This window comes from Chiloscyllium plagiosum, chromosome 25 (genome assembly GCF_004010195.1).
Source record: "Chiloscyllium plagiosum isolate BGI_BamShark_2017 chromosome 25, ASM401019v2, whole genome shotgun sequence".
NCBI lineage: Eukaryota > Metazoa > Chordata > Chondrichthyes > Orectolobiformes > Hemiscylliidae > Chiloscyllium > Chiloscyllium plagiosum.
Window position 1 is genome coordinate 50,534,722 of NC_057734.1, and position 19,695 is coordinate 50,554,416.

General features: G+C 42.0%; 1 protein-coding gene across 5 annotated transcripts in view; it reads left to right on the forward strand.

The window, feature by feature from the left end:
- The window catches only part of si:ch211-225b11.4 (thyroid adenoma-associated protein homolog), a 240,776-nt gene that overhangs the window by 160,575 nt on the left and 60,506 nt on the right, over positions 1-19,695 (forward strand). For all 5 annotated transcript variants that reach the window (XM_043716172.1, XM_043716174.1, XM_043716173.1 and 2 more), the window contains 2 exons: positions 4,637-4,785; positions 9,451-9,594. In XM_043716172.1, coding sequence (XP_043572107.1) covers positions 4,637-4,785; positions 9,451-9,594 — 293 coding nt within the window. The remainder of the gene's footprint in view (positions 1-4,636; positions 4,786-9,450; positions 9,595-19,695) is intronic.

The window sequence follows — 19,695 nt, forward strand, 5'->3', positions numbered from 1 at the left end:
GATGCTGCCTGACCTGCTGCGCTTTTCCAGCAACACATTTTCAGCTCTGATCTCCAGCATCTCAGACCTCACTTTGCCCTACATCAAAGACATCTTGGAATTGACTGCCAGGCTACTCAGACCTCTGGGCATCATTGTAGCCCACAAACTCACCAACATACTAAAACAGCAGCTAATGAACTTGAATGACCCTATACAGACAACAAGCAAAACTAATGTCATTTACAAAATATTTTGCAAGAACAGTAACAAACACTACATTGTACAAACAGGCAGAAGACTAGCCTGGACACCATCTACCACCCTCGGAGAAAAATAACTGGAAATTACATCGCCAACACAGAAATTACATCATCGATCCAAGAAAACATAAACACACAAATTGAAAGCAGACATAAGACCAGTGCTTCACCAGAGGCTCACTGTTGTTACCTAGTATGGTAATGAAACTTCTGAAAATGAACCTTCCAGCTCAATGAGCAAACTTACATCCATTTATGTAGGTAAAAACAATGACTGCAGATGCTGGAAACCAGATTCTGGATTAGTGGTGCTGGAAGAGCACAGCAGTTCAGGCAGCATCCAAGGAGCTTTGAAATCAACGTTTCGGGCAAAAGCCCTTCATCAGGAAAGCCCTTCCTGATGAAGGGCTTTTGCCTTACATCCATTTATCCACCTTTATGCATTTTAAGACATCCAGCATCTCCTCCTCTGTAAAATGGACATTTTTTGAAGATGTCACCATCTATTTCCCTACATTCCATATATTCCATGTTCCTCCTCACAGTAAACACAGATGCAAAATATTCATTTAGTATGTCTCCCATCAGCTGCGGTTCCACACATTGGCTGCCTTGCTGATCTTTGAGGGGTCCTATTCTCTCCCTAGTTACCCTTCTGTCCTTAATGTATTTGTAAAAACCCTTTGGATTCTACTTAACTCAATTTGCCAAAGCTATCTCATGTCCTCTTTTACTTCCTGATTTCTCTCTTAAGTATACTCCTATTGCCTTTACCACTCTAAGGATAAACCAGATCTCTGGTGTCTCTACCTGACATATACTTGCTTCTTTTTCTTAACTAAACCCTCAATTTTTCGAGTCATCCGGCATTCCCTCCATCTACCAGCCTTTCTTTTCACCCTAACAGGAATAAATTGTCTCTGGACTCTCACTATCTTATTTTAAAGGCTTTCCATTTTCTAGCCGTCGCTTTACCTGTGAACATCTGCCCCAGTCAGCTTTCGAAAGTTCTTGCCAAATACATCAAAATTGGCCTTTTTCTAATTTAGAACTTCAACTTTTAGATCTGGTCTATTCTTTTCCATCACTATTTTAAAACTAATAGAATTATGGTCACTGACCCCAAAGTGCTCCTGTACTGACACCTCAGTCACCTGCCCTGCCTTATTTCCCAAGAGTAGGTCAAGTTTTGCCCCTTCTCTCATAGATACATCCACATTCTGAATCAGAAGATTTTCTTGTACACACTTAACAAATTCCTCTCCATCTAAACCCTAACACTATGGCAGTCCTAGTCCATGTTTGGAAAGTTAAAATCCCCTACCGTAAACACCCGACTATTGTTGCGGATTACTGAGATCTCCTTACAAAATTGTTTCTCAATTTCCCGCTGACTATTGAGGTGGGTGGGGAGTTGGTGGTCTGTACACAATCCAATAAGGTAATCATCCCTTTCTTCTCAGTTCCACCCCAACAACTTCCCTGGACATATTCCCAGGAATATCCTCCCTACTTATAGCAATAATTATATCCTTATCAAAAACACCATTCCCCTTCCTCTCTTGCCCTCCTATCATTCCTATAGCATTTGAATCCTGGAACATTAAGCTGCCAGTCCTGCCCAACCCTGAGCTGCATTTCTGTAATTGCTATGATATCCCAGTCCCATGTTCCTAACCATGCCCTGAATTCATCTGCCTTCCCTGTTAGGCCTCTTGCATTAAAATAAATACAGTTTAATTTGTCAATCCTACCTTGTTCTCTGCTTTGTCCCTGCCTGCCCAGACTGTTTCACTTGCACTCTTAATTTACAAGGGTTCCCCAGTGTATGTTCTCAGTCTGGTTGAAGTCTTGCACAAACTTAAGGGTTGGAGACCAGAGCAAATCTTGTTAAAGACAGGTTCTGCAACGGTAGATACAGCTGCACCAGTAATGACCTCCATGAGAACTGGATGACCATTTAACCAGACAATAAATTTAATTGGTTCTGATTTGGATGTTGCTAAGCAATTTAATTGTTCCAACCCACATGTGGGTGGACTTGCCTGGATACCAACCTGTGAGTTTTCTTATTCCAGTCAGGCCTTGTAGGACTCCTTTGTTGTCTCAAGTCCTCATACTGGTAGCAACTACGATGTCTTACCGGCCCAGATCCTAAGAACTTTTTAGCCACTTGGCCGAGGTTTGATTTGTGGTGGGGGTTCAGCTGTAGTTTAGCCTGAGATCCCTCTGCTCAGGATATGCCCTGTGTGAGGCTCTGCGATTGCCTTCACTCAAGTGGTATTCCCCAAGCTCAGTCAAACAGATAAGAATGTCCACTTCCATTGGGATGCCCTGTAGATCCCCTGCTCCACTTGCCACATTTTCTAATGACAAAGCTGCCTGTGGTGTCTGTTTGAAGTTCATTTGGGCTTCAGCTAGTAGGTGCTTTTACATGATTACGTCATTAATCCCATATGCCAAGTGGTTTCTCAGCAATTCATTCAGGGTTAACCCAAAGTCACATGCCTTCTGCTATTCACCTTAACCTCATCAGGAATCCCAATATAGATACCCCAGTTCACTAACAGCTGAATAAAATCAATAGTGTCTCAGAATTAGAGTTTGGGATCGTAATATTCCTTAACGAAATCTGTCAACTCTTTGAAGGTTTTAGTGTCTGATACTTCTGGGAAAATTAAGCCCCTTATAACCAGAAATGCTCGAGGTCTGCAAGCAGTCAGAAGGATTACTTGTTGTTTTTCATCTGTTCCAATGTCAATTGCCTGGAAAAATATCACATTGTTTCCACATACTGGGCCCAGTCTTTGATGGCAGGATAAAACAAATCAACCTTCCAAATAAAGACATGATGTCAGAAGTGCTTACCCCAACTCAAAGATCACTGTTACAAACAAATGTTCTTCAGGCACATATTGTTTTATCCTATTGGCACACATTCCTGAAATTGGGCTTCAGCCCAAAACATCCTCTCCTGCTCCTCAGATGCTGTCTGACTTGCTGTGCTTTTCCAGTGCCAAACTTTTTGACTCTAACGCTCCATCATCTGCAGTCCTGACTTTCTCGCCACTGAAATTTAGGTTAAAGGGGTAAATGTAGGGGTATGGGTGGGTTGCGCTTCGGCGGGTCGGTGTGGACTTGTTGGGCCGAAGGGCCTGTTTCCACACTGTAAGTAATCTAATCTAATCCTCTCCTGCTCCTCAGATGCTGTCTGACTTGCTGTGCTTTTCCAGTGCCAAACTTTTCGACTCTAACGCTCCATCATCTGCAGTCCTGACTTTCTCCTCGCCACTGAAATAACTACACAGAAGCTAGTATCCTGTCATCAAGTCACCCTTTGTTTATGTACACTGGTTGTGGCCAGTCAGCTCAGAGTCAGTCCCTGAGGCAATTCTGAATCCTGTTTATTTTTTCTATTTTCCTTCTTACTTACGCCTGGAGAGTCCTTCATATTGATCCAGGTCCCTCAGAGCCATTGTCAGAGTGTCAGGAATGTCTGACAGTCCTGTCCTTATTTTTTTTCTTTTTCTTCTTTAACACCACAGAGGCTGGTATCCCATCACCAAGTCCCTCTTTATTTACATGTGCACAAAATCTTGTTTTTTTTGGTCTGTCGAAACAGTAATTTTATTTGAGAATTATAACCAATGCAGAGGTAAATTTATACTTCAATTATTCAATTCATGAAAAAACATTTTTAAAAGTTGAATTCTATTTATATTTTTTTACTCTAACTCTCCTGGTTATTTTTTTTTACCCCCGCACTACCACTTAACTGCGGTAGTGCTTATATTTTCTCCAGCACCCATGTTGTGTGTGTGCAGGTGTGAGACACAGTGAAAGACACAAGGTGTATGAATCTTTATTCAATTCCCACCACCAGGAAGAAAAGAAACACCCAAATGGCCAGTGACAAGCAGTGCTCTTCACATCAAAGGGCAATACTGTGTGTTCAAACAGTGAAGGGGAGGGCAGGGATTAAATCAAAATAGAATTGGAGGGGGAAATAATACACTCCACTCCCTGCGGCGCCCACCTCTCCCTGAACAGTGTAAGGGTGTTGGTGGACACCGCGTGCTCCTTTTCCAGAGACACCCGGGCTCTGAATCCTGTTTATTTATTTTTTTTCCACTGAATCCTGTTTATGTTGGTCAACCAGGACTTCCTGATTGGCGCAGGTTAACAACCACAATCAAGGATCTCATAATCAATGAGATCCACCTGGTTCCAATCACTACTGATTTCAATCTGGAACTCCTTCCCAGGTATCTTATATGTATAACACCCAACCAAAGATTAGATTTCAACCTTTAACAGATTCTTAGGTGCCATAGATCTGTGCTTCAGGTTATGTGTCTCCATGATAAGAGAGCATTTCCTTTTTTTTCCCCCAGAAACAGCTCCCTCCCTTGCTGATATGGGAATTGCAATCAAGGCTGTAATAGCTGTGGGAAAAGGTCTGGAACAGAATGTTGGGGAGGATTCAGTGCTGTTAACTGAGGACGACAAACTGATCCAAACCTGCTGCTGGGTTACCCTGCGGGTAAGTTCTTCCAAGAACCTGGTACCATGGACGAGGAGGCAGTGAAGTGTGAAAACGTGGTGCATTGTGAGTTGTCTCCCATAACAGGATATGGACTAATTTCTTACATAGACCATGACTCAGTGTGTTTGGTATTTCTGTAATTTACTAAATACAGTGAACAATTCAAGAAAAGACAACAGGCTGGGAAAGAGATTTTAAAAAAAACAAGGATGGAAAGCAAGTATTAAATGAGCAAAGATGGAGTCACAACGGGAAGAAAAGGGATATCAAAATGTACAGCATAGGTTTCTGCGAAGATGGTATGAAGTGATAAAAACTGAAGCAGGTTACACTATAATCAAAGCAACATTTCGCGTGGAAGGAGGCCATTTGCTCCATTGGACCTGCTTGAAAAATGCACGCTTTGTTAGAATCTCCCTCTGCCTTTTCTCTCTAACCCAATGAGTTCCTCATCTAAAGTATTTGTCCAAATCTTTAATGGTATGAGTTATAAACCAGCTTCCACTATTTTCTCAGGCCATATTCAGAACATGGAAACTATGAAAAACACATACCCCATCTTCCCTATCAATTACCAACCATTGTGGTTGTACGGCTTCTGGTTTTGATCCACTCACCAGTGGGAAAAACCTTTCAGAAAGTTTTTTCTCATAATTTTGAAAACGTCTGCTCAGTCATCTTTGGTTTACTATTCCCAAGAGAACAGTCAATGTTTTCAACTTCTATTCTTCACTGAAATCCCTCCTATCTGGTGGTAAATCTCCTCTGTATCCTTTCTAATACCATTGTTGATCTTTTTTGATGTGTGCTGGTCACAATTATCCACAAACGCGAGTTGAGTTGAAGCAGTGGTTTTTAAAGTTCCAGCATGGTGTCCTTGCTGTTTTATGTATCTCCTGATAAATCCAAGAAACACTTTTTAAAAAAAAACATTCAGTTGCTGTGCTGTCTTTAAGTATTCTTGTGTATGGACACTAATGGCTCTCTTGCTCATCTATACTTTCCAAAATGGTATCATTTATAGTATTGTGATTTTCCATGTTAGTCTCCCCACTTACATTCTCTTCATGCTGCTCCATGTTGAGCTAAATCTACCATGCTTCAGCCTTTTCCCAATATTTCCATCTTGAAACCGACCACTATCTTCACTGCAACTGATTATTTTGCTAGAATTGTAAATTTTATAATGCCACTCCTGGGTGAGATTGTTTATAAAATTTGCAAGAGTGCTGGAGCCAACTTTGGTCTGACAACCATCTACCCTTCCTTGCCATGAATTTCCTGTCATTGACTGGCTACTGTTGAATTCATGATGTCCACATCTCCTAAATTCGTGCACCTTCATAAAAGCCTTTTGTGTGGCACTTAATCAAATATCAAAGTCCATTGACTTGATCAATTTCTCTGTTATATCAGCGAATAATTCTCTGAAGTTACTCAGATACAATATTCCTTTAAGAAGGCTGACTTCTGTGATTTAATCCAGGGTTTTCCAAATTAAATAAAAATAAAATATTGCACATGCTAGAAATCTGAAATAAAAACAAAGTCTTGGAGAAACTCAGCAGGTCTGGCAGTATGTGTGGAGAAAGAAGCAAAGTTAATGTTTTGAAGCTGTTATGAATCTAGGTTTCTGGAGAAAGGCCATACTGTAATATAGAACAGTACATCACAGAAACAGGCCTTTCATCCCACTATGTCTTTGCTGACCATAATACCATTCTAAACTAATCCCATTTGCCTGCACATGGTCTGTATCCCTCTATTCCATGTCTGTTCATGTGTCTATCTAAATGCCTCTTAAACCTTGCTTCTACCACCTCTCCCAGACTGCTTTCCAAGCTCCTACCACCCTTTGCATTAAAAAACTATCCTTGCACATCTCCTTCAAACATTTCCCCTCTCATTTTAAACCTCCGGGTTTTTGACATTTTCATCCTGGGAAAGAAACTTTGACTATCCACCCTATTCATGCTTCTCATAATTTTATCGGGTTGCCCCTCAGCTCTGACTCCCTAGCGAAACAATCAAAGTTTGTCCGACCTCTCCTATAGCTAATATACTCCAATCCAGGCAACATTCTGGTAAACCTCTTTTGCATCCTCTTCAAACCTCCACATCCTTCTGATCGTGTGGTGTCCACACTGCACAATATACTCCAAAAATGGACTCACTGAGGTTTTATATAGCTACAATATGACTTGCCAACTTTAATCGTCAAGGCCCTGAAGGATTAAGGCAAGCATGTCTCTGTCTTCTTTACCATGTTATCTACTTCTGTTGCCACTTTCAGAGAGCTATAGAGTTGGACCCCAAGATCCCTCTGTATATCAATGGTGCTAAGGATCCTACCATTTAATGTAGACTTCCTGTTTGTATTTGATCTCCTAAAATGCATCCCTCAAATGTCCGGATTAAACTCCATCTGCTATTTCTCTGCCCAACGTTCCAACTGATCTTTTCACAACCTGCCTCACTATCCACAACTGCACCAATTTTCATGTTGTCTGCAAACTTACCAATCAGACCACCTATGTTTTCATCCAAATTATTTATATGTACAGCAACCAACAGCAATCCCAGCTCTCATCCTTGTGGAACATCCATTGCCCTATCCTCACCAATCATCTTCATGACTTCCTCAAAAAACTAATTGAAATTTGTGAGACAAAACCTCCCCTGCAAAAAGCTATGCTGACAATTCCCAATAAGTCCATTATTTTCCAAATGCAAGAAAATCCTGTCCCGATGAATCTTCTCCAATAATTTCCCTACCACTGATTTAATGCTCACCAGCCTATAATCTCCTGGATTGTACTTCATAGACAAAGGAATGACCTTGGCAATCCTCCCAATCTTCTGGGACTTCATCTGTGGCTAACAAGGATATAACAATCTCCTGAAGAAGGGCTTATGCCCAAAACGTCGATTCTCCTGCTCCTTGGGTGCTGCCTGACCTGCTGCGCTTTTCCAGCAACACATTTTTCAGCTCTGATCTCCAGCATCTCCAGTCCTCACTTTCTCCTATAACAATCTCTGTCAAGTACCCAGGAATCTCCTTCCTCACCTCCCTCAGTATCATGAGATAGATTCTATCAGGTGCTGGGGGCTTATCTGCCCTTAATGTTTTACAAGACACCCAACACTACTATCTTCTACTATATCAACATGCCCTAGAATATCAACATACCCCTCCCGAATTTTACCAACATCCTTTTAGGTGAATACCGATGCGAATTACTCATTAAGGACCTCATCCACCTCCTCTGGCTGCAGACATAAAGTCCCTCTTTTGTCCATGAGTGGACCTACCCTTTCCTTAGTTACTGTTTTAATATACTCCTAATATATTCCTAATAGACTGAGAAGATGTTTTGGGATTTGTCTTAATCCTAATTGCCAAGGACATTTTGTGGTCCCTTTTTGCCCCTCTAATTCCTTGTTTAAGTTCTTTCCTGTTTCCTTTATAATTTCTCAAGGATCTTGTCTGATTTCAGTTTTGTAAACCCTACCTATGCACTTTATTCTTTTTGACTGATGTTTCAATATTTCTTGTTTCTGAATTTTGCCATCCTTACCTTTCATCCTTGTAGGAACATGCTGGTCCTGAACTCTGATCAATTGGCCTTTCAATTGTGGATTTACCCCAATCAGCCACCTCCAACCTAATTTCTCTAGCTCCTATCTAATACTGTTGTAATCAATCTTACTTAAATTCACTGCTTCCGCCCAAGGACCAGTGTTATCTTTATCGATAAGTATTTTAAAACTGACAGAATTATGATCACTGTACCTAAAACGCTCTCCCATTGTAACTTGGGTCACCTGGCCATTCCCCAGTACAACATCTAATATTGCCCCTTCCCCAGTTGAACTATTTACATAAATAACAGCAAATTACTGTGGATGCTGGAATCTGAAACCAAAAGAGACAATGCTGGAAAATCTCAGCAGGTCTGGCAGCATCTGTAAGGAGAAAAAAGAGCTGATGTTTCAAGTCTAACTGACCCTTTGTCAAAGCTGGGGACAATTTACATATTGTTTCAAGAAACTGACTCAGTTCAGCATTAAATTTGCTATTCTCTCCAGATGCTGTTGGATCTGCTGATTTATTCCAGCCCTTTGTTTTTCCAAATGCAAGTTCATTTTATCCTTGATAGTGGTTTAAATCACTTCTCCTAACCTTGTTCGTAGACTTGCCTCTAGTTCCCTGGTATGCCCCCTCGTCCTAATCTTGACAGGTGAAATAATATCAGCCACCTCTAGTCTGATGGCTTTATTCCAATATTGAATGAAGACTGAAAGGTCCCTCATCCCCAACTCACCAATGATTCTGTTACCTTTACTTCAAGCAGAAATGTCCAATACAACAACTTGTGGACAGGTTCCAGTCAGCTTTGATGCCTGAACAGTTGAATAATTTGGATAAGGTGTTATTTTTCCATTGGATTACACCCAGTGCTGATTTTTAGCAGTTGAAAACTCTGGTTCCATTCTCTCAATTAACATATTGGACATTTGTTAAGATGGAGTGTGGCCAACGTTCATTGTAATATTTTGCTGGGTGCATGCATTTGTCAAGGCTCTGGAAGGTGGCCAGAGACTCTCATCAAAGCAGAAGTCAGGAGAAGGTGTGATAGCTTTTCTTTCCTTGTTGATCAGGAGCTGGGGCTACTGCTGGGACACCTGGTGGAGCTTGGACTTTCACCCCACACCTCTGCAAATTCAGCTCACCTGCTATCTACGGCACAGATACAAAACACCGCAGGAATTTTCCTGGACATGCTTCTGAAATGTCGGCACTGGGTGAGTGTTAACGATTCAAGGAGACTGAGGGGACTGGAGAAAGAGAATACTACATCAGTGAAACAGTAACAAATCAAGGGGGTATGGCAGTATTACTGAGCAACTATTTGGATAACAATATTCAGAGTGGAACAGGAAGGGGCAAAGTATACAAGCGCAGAGAAACAGCAGTTAAAAAAAGGTCAAAGGGGGAGAGATGGTAAAAATGCAAAATTAATGTCCTTTTACATTTATGTGCATAGTATTCGGAACAAAGTAAATGAATTAATTATACAAATGTCGGTTAATGATCTATCATCATTGCAAAGACATGATTACAAGGAGGCCAAAGTTGGGAACTGAATATTCAGGGGAATGTGACTATTTGAAAAGACGGGCAGGAGGAAAAGAGTGATGGGATAGCATTGTTGGTAGACGATAGAACAAGTACGAAAGTAAGAAATGGCCTTGAATCGGAAGCTGTAGAATCCTCAAGGGTGGAGGTAAGAAATAGTCTACAGCAACCCCCAACAGTAGTTATACATTGGGACAGAGAATAAATTAGGAGATAATGAGACGATATAACAAAACGGCACGTTAATCACAGGTGACTTCAATCTTTCCATTGGTTGGGATAGTCAGATTGGCAGAGATAGCCATGAGGAAGAAATCATAAATGTATTCAGAATATTTTCCTAGAGCAATGTGCTGGTGATGCACAATGAGGCAAGTTTAATAAGTGATGTCAAAGTAAAAGATTTCCTCAGAAACAGTGACCATAACATGGCAGAATTGAGCATTCAGTTTGAGAGTGATAAACCCAGCCAGAATAACTATATTAAGCTTAAATAAGGATAATTGCAAAGGAATGAGGGCAGAGCCTGGACTGGGAAAGGAGTTTGGCAGCAAACACCAGTTTAGGGACAATGGCTGACATTTAAGAAAATAGTTCATGGCTCACTGGAAACATATATCCCAGTGAGAAAGAATGATTAGGAAGAGATAAGTCAACCATAGTTAACCAAGGAAGTTAAGGATAAGACCAAATTGAAAGAAAATCATTCCTGAAGAAGGGCTTATGCCCGAAACGTCGATTCTCCTGTTGCTTGGATGCTGCCTGACCTGCTTCGCTTTTCCAGCAACACATTTTCAGCTGTGAAAGAAAATCAATCATAGAACATAGAAAAGTACAGCACAGAACAGGCCCTTCGGCCCACGATGTTGTGTCGAGGATTATTCCTAATCTAAAATAAAATAACCGAACCTATGCACTGCTGTTCATGTGCATGTCCAGCACTCGCTCAAATGTCCCGAATGACTCTACTTCCACCACCACAGCTGGCAATGCATTCCATGCATTCACAACTCTCTGCATAAAGAACCTACCTCTGACGTCTCCTCCATACCTTCCCACTAATATCTTCAAATTATGACTCCTCATGGCAGTCAATCCTGCCCTGGGGAAAAGTCTCTGGCTATTGATTCTATCTATTCCACTCATTATCTTGTATACCTCAATCAGGTCTCCTCTCTTCCTCCTTCTCTCCAGAGAGAAAAGTCCGAGCTTAGTCAACCTGTCTTCGTAAGACAAGCCCTCCAGTCCAGGCAGCATCCTGGTAAACATTCTTTGCACCCTCTCCAAAGCCGCCATATCTTGCCTATAATAGGGCGACCAGAACTGGACACACTATTCCAAGTGTTGTCTCTCCAGGGTCTTGTAGACCTACAGCAAAACCTCGTGGCTCTTAAACTTGATCCCCCTGTTAATGAAACCCAAAACACCATATACTTTCTTAACAACCCTATCCACTTGGGTGGCAAATTGAGGGATCTGTGCACTTGAACACCAAGATCCCTCCGTTCTCCACACTGCCAAGAATCCTGGCTTTAATCCTATACTCAGCTTTCAAGTTCGACCTTCCAAAAAGCATCACTTTGCATTTATCCAAGTTCAACTCCAGCTGCCATTTCTCAGCCCATCTTTGCATCCTTTCTATGTCGCGCTGCAGCCTGCAATAGCCCTCGATACTATCGACGAGACCTCCAACCTTTGTGTCATCGGTAAATTTACTAACCCACCCTCAACCTCCTCATCTAAGTAATTTATGAAAACTACAAACAGCAGAGGCCCAAGAACAAAACTCAACACTGACCTCCAGGCAGAATGCTTTCCATCTACAACCACTTTCTGCTTTCTGTCAGCCAACCAATTCTGAATCCAGACAGCCAAATCTCCCTGTATCCTATACCTCCTGACTTTATGAATGAGCCTACCAAGGGGAACCTCGCCTTGCTGAAGTCCATATACACCACATCCACTGCTCGATCTTCGTCTACCTGTCTCGTCACCTTCTCAATGAACTCAATAAGATTTGTGAGGCATGACCTGCCCCTCACAAAGCCATGCTGACTGCTTTTAATCACGCTACGCTTTTCTAAATAGTTATAAATCCTATCCCTCAGAATTCTTTTCAAAACCTTCCTGACCACAGATGTAAGACTGACTGGTCTGTAATTTTCAGGGATTTCCCTATTCCCCTTCTTGAAAAGAGGAACAATATTCACCTCTCTAGGCCAGAGATTAAGGAGGTTGTTGTCTGTAGTCATTTAGAAGAACTTAGAAGAATGAAAGGTTACCGTATTGAAATATACACGATTCTTAGGGGATTTGTCAGGATAGATGTGGAAAGGTTGTTTTTCACAGTGGAACAGTCCAGGTCCAGGGGACATTAAGCTCAGAATAATAGGTTTCCCATTTAAGAAGGATGTCTCCTCTTAGAGGAATGTGGCTCTGTGGAATCCTTTACTGCAAAGGGCGGTAAAGGCTGGATTATTCTGCATATTTAAAACCTGAGATGGATCGATTTTTAAGGACAGCTAATGGCAAGCTGGCTTTCATAGTGAGAGGACTTGGGTATTAGAGTAAGGATATCTTGCAGCAATTATACAGGGCCTTGGTGAGGCCACATTTTGAGTATTATGTCTAGTTTTGGTCTCCTAGTCTGAGGAAGGACATTCTTGCTATTGAGGGAGCCCAGCGAAGGATCACCAGACTGATTGCTGGGATGCCAGGACTGACATATGAGGAAAGACTGGATTGACTGGGCTTGTACTTGCTGGGATTTAGAAGAATGAGGGGGGACCTCAAAGAAACATAAAAACATTCTGGTGGGACTGGAAGAATGTTCCTGATGTTGTCATTTACATATACGATTTGGGTGTGAACATAGGAGTTATAGTTAGTACGTTTGCAGATAACACCAAAATTGGAGGTGTAGTGGACAGCAAAGAAGGTTATGTCAGAGTACAACGGGATCTTGATCACAATGGGCCAATGGGCTGAGGAGTGGCAGATGGAGTTTAGTTTAGATAAATGTGAGGTGTTGCATTTTGGAAAAGCAAATCTTAGCAGGACTTACGCACTTAATGGTGAGGTCCTAGGGAGTGTTACTGAACAAAGAGATCTTGGAGTGCAGGTTCATAGTTCCTTGAAAGTAGAGTCACAGGTAGGTAGGATAGTGAAGAAGGCGTTCGATATGCTTTCCTTTATTGGTCAGAATATTGAGTACAGGAGTTGGGAGTCATGTTGCGGCTGTACAGGATGTTGGTTAGGCCGCTTTTGGAATATTGTGTACAATTCTGGTCTCCATCCGATCGGATGGATGTTGTGAAACTTGAAAGAATGTTGCCAGGGTTGGAGGATTTGAGCTATAGGGAAAGGCTAAACAGGCTGGGGCTGTTTTCCCTGGAGCGACAGAGGTTAAGATGTTACCTTATAGAGGTTTATAAAATCATGAGGGGCACGGATAGGATAAACAGGCAAGGGCTTTTCCCTGCATTTGGGGAGTCCAGAACTAGAGGGCATAGGTTTCGGTTAAGAGGGGAAAGATATAAAAGGAACCTAAGGGGCAACTTTTTCATGCAGAGGGTGGTATGTGTATGGAATGAGCTGCCAGAGGAAGTAGTGGAGGCTGGTACAATTGCAGCATTTAAAAGGCATCTGGATTCATATATGAATAGGAAGTGTTTGAAGGTATATGGGCCAAGTGCTGGCAAATGGGACTAGATTAGGTTGGGATATCTGGTCGGCATAGACAAATTGGACCGAAGGGTCAGTTTCTGTACTGTGCATCTCTATGACTCTGAGTCCAGAACTGGTGGTTACAGCCTAAGAATAAGGGGTAAGCCATTTAGCATTGAGATGAGGAAGAATTTCTTCACTCAGAGTTGTGAATTTGTGGAATTCTCTCCCACAGGAAGCTGTTGGGGCCAGTTCATTAGCTATATTCAAGAAGGAGCTGAACATGGCCCTTGCAACTAAATGGATGAAGGAGTCTGGAGAGAAGCGAGAATGGAATACTGAAAATGCATGATCAGCCATGATCATGGTGAATGGCGGTGCAGGCTCGAAGGCCAAATGGCCTATTCCTGCACATATTTTCTATGTTTCTATGTTACCAGTCAGGGAATCCAGAGTTATAAAGCTAAGGCAGGAAAGTGGAGTTCAGAATTACATCAGCCAAGGTCTCATTGAATGGCAAATGATGCTTACTCGGTTGAATGGTATACTTCTGCTCCTAAGTCTTATGGTCTGGTAACACTCCAAGACATCATGCGATGAACCACAGCACTGAAATTTTGGTTCATCGTTCCACACTTGCCTAGAAAAGCCATTCTGCCTAATTCCACTGTTGAGCTTTTAGTCTGTAGTTTTAACGATTACGAAACACATTTTAAGGGTCATTGGACCCACAGCGTTTACTCTGATTTCTCTTCACAAATGCTGTCAAACCTCCTGAGTTTTTCCAGCAATTTCAGTTTTTATTTCTGATTCCCTGCATCCACAGTTATTTCATAAATAAAAAGTGTTGGAAATGTTCTGCCCATGGAGTCTTTATGGCATAGAAAGAGGTCATGCGTCCCATCAAGTCCATTTCTCTGTGGATATTCCCATTTCTCCATTATATCCTTGAAAGTTTATTTCCCTCAAGTACCCATCCAGTTTTCTTCAGAAATTATTCTTTGTCTACTTCACCAGCCAATGAGCATTGCCACTTGCTATGTGAATGTGTTCTTCCTCACATCCCCACAGTTTAGGATGATGGGGAACTTTGACAAGTAACAGCACTGGAGGCTTAGGTGAGAAAGGTGGACCCTTTTTCAGCCAATTAAAATTACAACAAGCACAAAATGGCTATGGGCTGTGATCTGTAGGAGTTATCTCTGTCTTATGATTCGAATATTTCACAATCTTCCACACTTTGTGGATGGCAATATCTGTATTGTCTCTCTTTATTGTGAATACAGATGTACAATATTCGTTGAGCACTATTCCAATGTCCTCCATCACACACCGGTTACTGACATTGTTCCAAAGAGGCCCGAATCCCTCCTTCAGTTATCCTTTCACACTTCACGTACCTGTTAAAAATCTTTGGGTCTTCATTGATTTTATTTGCCCATGTTTTTCATATCTTGTTTGCTTTCTGAATTTCCTTTTTAATTTCAGCCTTAACATTTTCTCCTCCTGTAGGTTTTCTGTAGTGTTGAACAGCTTATATTTCATGAGCTTCTGTTTTTATTTCTTTGTCCTCATCTTTAACTCCCTTGACATCCAGGAGCCTCTGGAATTATTCACCCTGCTCTTTGTCTTAACAGAACAAGTTTCCTCAGAACCTTCTTCCACTCATCTAGGCTGATTTGATTTACTTGCAAGTAGCTTTTTGGAGCTCACTTCAGCGAAATCATAAATTGGGTCTGAAAAATGAGCTTTTCCCCAATTGTAAACTTATATTCTTTGTCTATCTTTATGTTCTTTGCAATAAATTTAAATGAATCATGATCTCATTCATCAACCTGCTCTCTAACTGATGCCCCTGCTACTTGCCCAGCTTCATTCCCAGATCATGTTTGAGTACATGCAAATGGGACTAAATTTGTTTAAGATATCTGGTTGGCATGGATGAGTTGGGGTGAAGGGTCTGTTTCCATGCTGTCCATCTCTTTAACTCGATGAGTAACTGAGATTGCCCTATTGTTTTTTTCTCTTCTCACTGATAATGAAGGGCTTTTGCCAGAAACGTTGATTTTCCTGCTCCTTCGATGCTGCCTGACTTGCTGTGCTTTTCCAACACCACTCTGATATTGGCACCAACAATCTGATATTGTTCCACATGCCATCACAAAATGTCTAAATCTAGAAAATCCCAATGAGACCACCAAAATAACCAGTTTGGCTGTCTTACTGTTACTCAGGACAAAAGCTTTTCACAACAGGATTCATCAGTAGCAGTAAAATAATTTGATTTATTGTAACAGTTAACAAAACATAGACAAAAAAGAAGGATTTTTAATCTATGACCTTGAAACTTGAATTATACCCCATCAAAGCCTGCAATATGCACACATGTAAGACACATTGTTTAACTCAAACATTATGGTTTGCAGATACTGAAGCAGTCCGTGCTCAAATGCAACAAGGTCTGGACAATATCCAGGCTTGGGCCGACATGTGGCAACTAACACTCGTGCCAGACAATGACAATCACCAATAAGAGATGCTCTAACCACCGCCCCTTGACATTCAACAGTATTACCATCACTGAATCCCCCATTGTCAACATCCTTGGGGTTACCATTGACCAGAAACTCAACTGGACTCATCACATAAACAGTGGCTGCAAGAGCAGGTCAGAGACTAGGGATACTTTGGCAAGTAACTGACCTCCTGACACCCCAAAGTCACAAGGCACAAGTCAGGAGTGTGATGGAATACTCCCTACTTGCCTGGATGGGTGCAGCCCCAACACTCAAGCAGCTTGATATCATCCAGGACAAAGCAACCCACTTGGTTAGCACCACATCTACAAACATTCAGTCCTTCCACCACCGGCACTCAGTAGCACTAGTGTTTATTATATACAAGATGCATTGCAGAAATTCACCAAAGATCCTGAGACAACACCTTCCAAACGCATGACTACTTCCATCTAGAAGGACAGGGGCAGCAGGTACCTGGGAACAACACCACTTGCAAGTTTCTCTCCAAGCCATTCACCACTCTGACTTGGAAATATGCCACCGTTCCTTCACAGTCATTGGGTAAAAATCCTGGAATTCCCTCGCTAGCAGCACTGTGGGTCAACCCACAGCAAGTGGACTGCAGCGATTCAAGAAGGCAGCTCACCACCACCTTGTCACGGGCAAATAGGGATGGGCTATCAATGCTGGCCAGCCAGCGACGCCCAATGAATTAAAAAAAAAATTCTGATGATCAAAAATCCGGACACAAGATGGCAAGTCATTTTCTCACATTCCATTTTTTCGATGTTTACAATCCTGACTCCGTAAGGTTACTGATTAGATGATCTTGGGTCATTTCTTGATTTTTTTTTCTTTTTCAAGGTTTTTTTTCCAGAAGGAGAGAAAGATCTTTAGGGCAGAAAATGCTGAGTGGGGACTTGTTGAACTGTACAAAGTTGTATTGGGTAGATAGGGAGAAACCTTGAGTTTCACAACTTTGGAGCCATATCCTCTGTTTTCCATTTTGATTACAACCCAACCCTCACTCCATGTCCTGTTTGCTGCTGCCAGACCTACTGAGCTACTCTTGCATTCTCTGCTTTTATTCAATGTCATTGAAGAAACCTGATACCAATCAGGTGACCAAGTAAGTCTGCCTCATTGGATACAGGAAATAGAGTTGTGGGTATGTAATCATGTGCCACACGTCAATCTAATCCATGTCATGACCAGATGCTGAAACCCAGTCACATAATGATACAACACAGAAACAGTCACATCAGTTCAACTCATCCATGCCGATCGAGTTGCTCAAATTAAACTGGTCCCACATGTGTACGTTCAGCCCGTGCCCCTCTAAACCTTTCCTAAATTGTACTTGTCCAAGTGCCTTTTAAATGTTGTGATTCTACCTGCATCTACCACTTCCTCTGGTAATTCATTGCACGTGTGAACCACCCTCTGTGTGAAAAAGATGTCCCTCAGGTCCCTTTTAAATCTTTCTACTCTCAACCTAACAACATGCCCCCTAGTTTTGAATTCCCCATCCTCTGGAAAATATTTTTGCTATTCATCTTTACTATGCCCCTCATGATTTTATAAACCTCTATAAGGTCACCTTTCAACATCCTACACTCCAGTGAAAGAAGTCCCAGCCCATCCAGTCTCTCCCCATAACGTTGCAATCTTGGAACATCCTGGTGAATCTTTACTGAACTGTCTCCAATTTAATAACATCCTTCCTACAGCAGGGTGACCAGTACTCCAAAAGAGGCCTCACCGACATCCTGTACAACGTTAACATGATGCCCCAACTCCTATACGCAATGGTCTGGCGAATGAAGGCAAGCATGCCAAATGCCGCCTAAACCACCCTGTCTCCCTGTGAGGTGACTTTCAAAGAACTATGTACCTGAACCCCGAGATTTCTCTGTTTGACAATACTATCCATGGCCCTACCATTAACTATAGAAGTCCTGTCCTTGTTTGCGATAACAAAATGCTTATTTTGCATTGATCCAAATTAAACTCTATCTGCCACTCCTCAGTCCATTAGCCCAATTGATCAAGATCCCTTTGTAATTTTAGGTAACCTTTTCACTGTCAACTCTCCCAACAATTTTGGTGTCAAATGCATAGACAGTAAAGAAGGTTTTCGAAGATTACAAAGGGATCTTGATTAAATGGGTCAATGGGCTAAAAAATGGCAAATGGAGTTCAATCTAGATAAATGGGAGATATTGCATTTTGGTGCAACAAACTAGGGTAGGGTTTATACAATTAATGGCAGGGCCTTGTGTAGTGTTGTAGAATAGAGGGACCTGGGTTGCAGGAATATAGTTCTTTAAAGATTGCCTCACATATAGACAGGGTGATTAAAATGCGTTTGGCACACTTGCCTTCGTTGCCCAATCCTTTGAGTATACAAAGTCATTTTGAGTTTGTACAGGACATTGGTGAGATCTTCTCTGGAATGCTGTGTCCAGTTCTGGTCGCCCATATATAGGAAAGATATTATTAGGCTGGAGAGGGTTCAGAAGAGATTAACCAGGACGTTGCTGGGTATGGAAGATTTGAGTTATAAAGAAAGGCTGGATAGGCTGTGACTTTTTTCACCGGAGCATAGGGGTTGAAAGGCGACCTGATAGAAGTTTATAAAATAATGAGAGTTAATGGTAGTTGTCTTTTCCCTAGAATGGGGGGTTTCAAGACTAGGGGGCACATTTTTAAGAAAAAAGGAGAGAGATTTAAAGAAGACATAAGAGGCAATTTTTTTACACAGGGTGGTTTGCATGTGGAATGAACTTCCTGAGGAGGTGATGGATGTGGGTACAATTGCAATGTTTCAAAGATATTTGGATAAGTACGTGGATAGGAAGGGTTTGGAGGGATATGGGTCAGGAGCAGACAGATGAGACTAGTTTAGTTACCTCAAACATCCTGCAGGAGGAACATTCCACTGTCTGCGCTGCCATTACTCTACACTTAGTCTCCAAAACAAGAACACTGAGTAGCTTACCTGTGGACTTTAAAGTTAGGTTAGAGGAGGAGGATGGGAGGGAGGCCCTACTTTGTCGGGCCTGGGGTCCAGAACACACCCACTCAAATATCAATCACTTACCTTCCCGACCAGTTCTGTGCTCCAACTTCACTTCCGCCCAGCTCGCGCCGCTCTCTGCTGTGAAAAGACCGTTGGCGTCGAGGTAAGTTCTCAAATATCAATCACTTACCTTCCCGACCAGCTCTGCGCTCCAACTTCACTTCCGCCCAGCTTGCGCCGCGCTCTGCTGTGAAAAGACCGTTGGCGTCGAGGTAAATTCTTAAATATCAATCACTTACCTTCCCGACCAGCTCTGCGCTCCAACTTCACTTCCGCCCAGCTCGCGCCGCTCTCTGCTTGTCAATTGGACACAAAATTGACTTGACAGTAGGAGACAGAGGATGATGTTAAAGGGTCGATTTTTTTGGATTGGAGGCCTGTGAACAGCGGTGTTCTGTAGGGATTGGCGCTGGATCCACAGTTGTTTGTTGTTTACATAAACAATTTAGCAGGCACAGAGTCATACAGCCTGGAAACAGACCCTTTGGTACAACCAATCC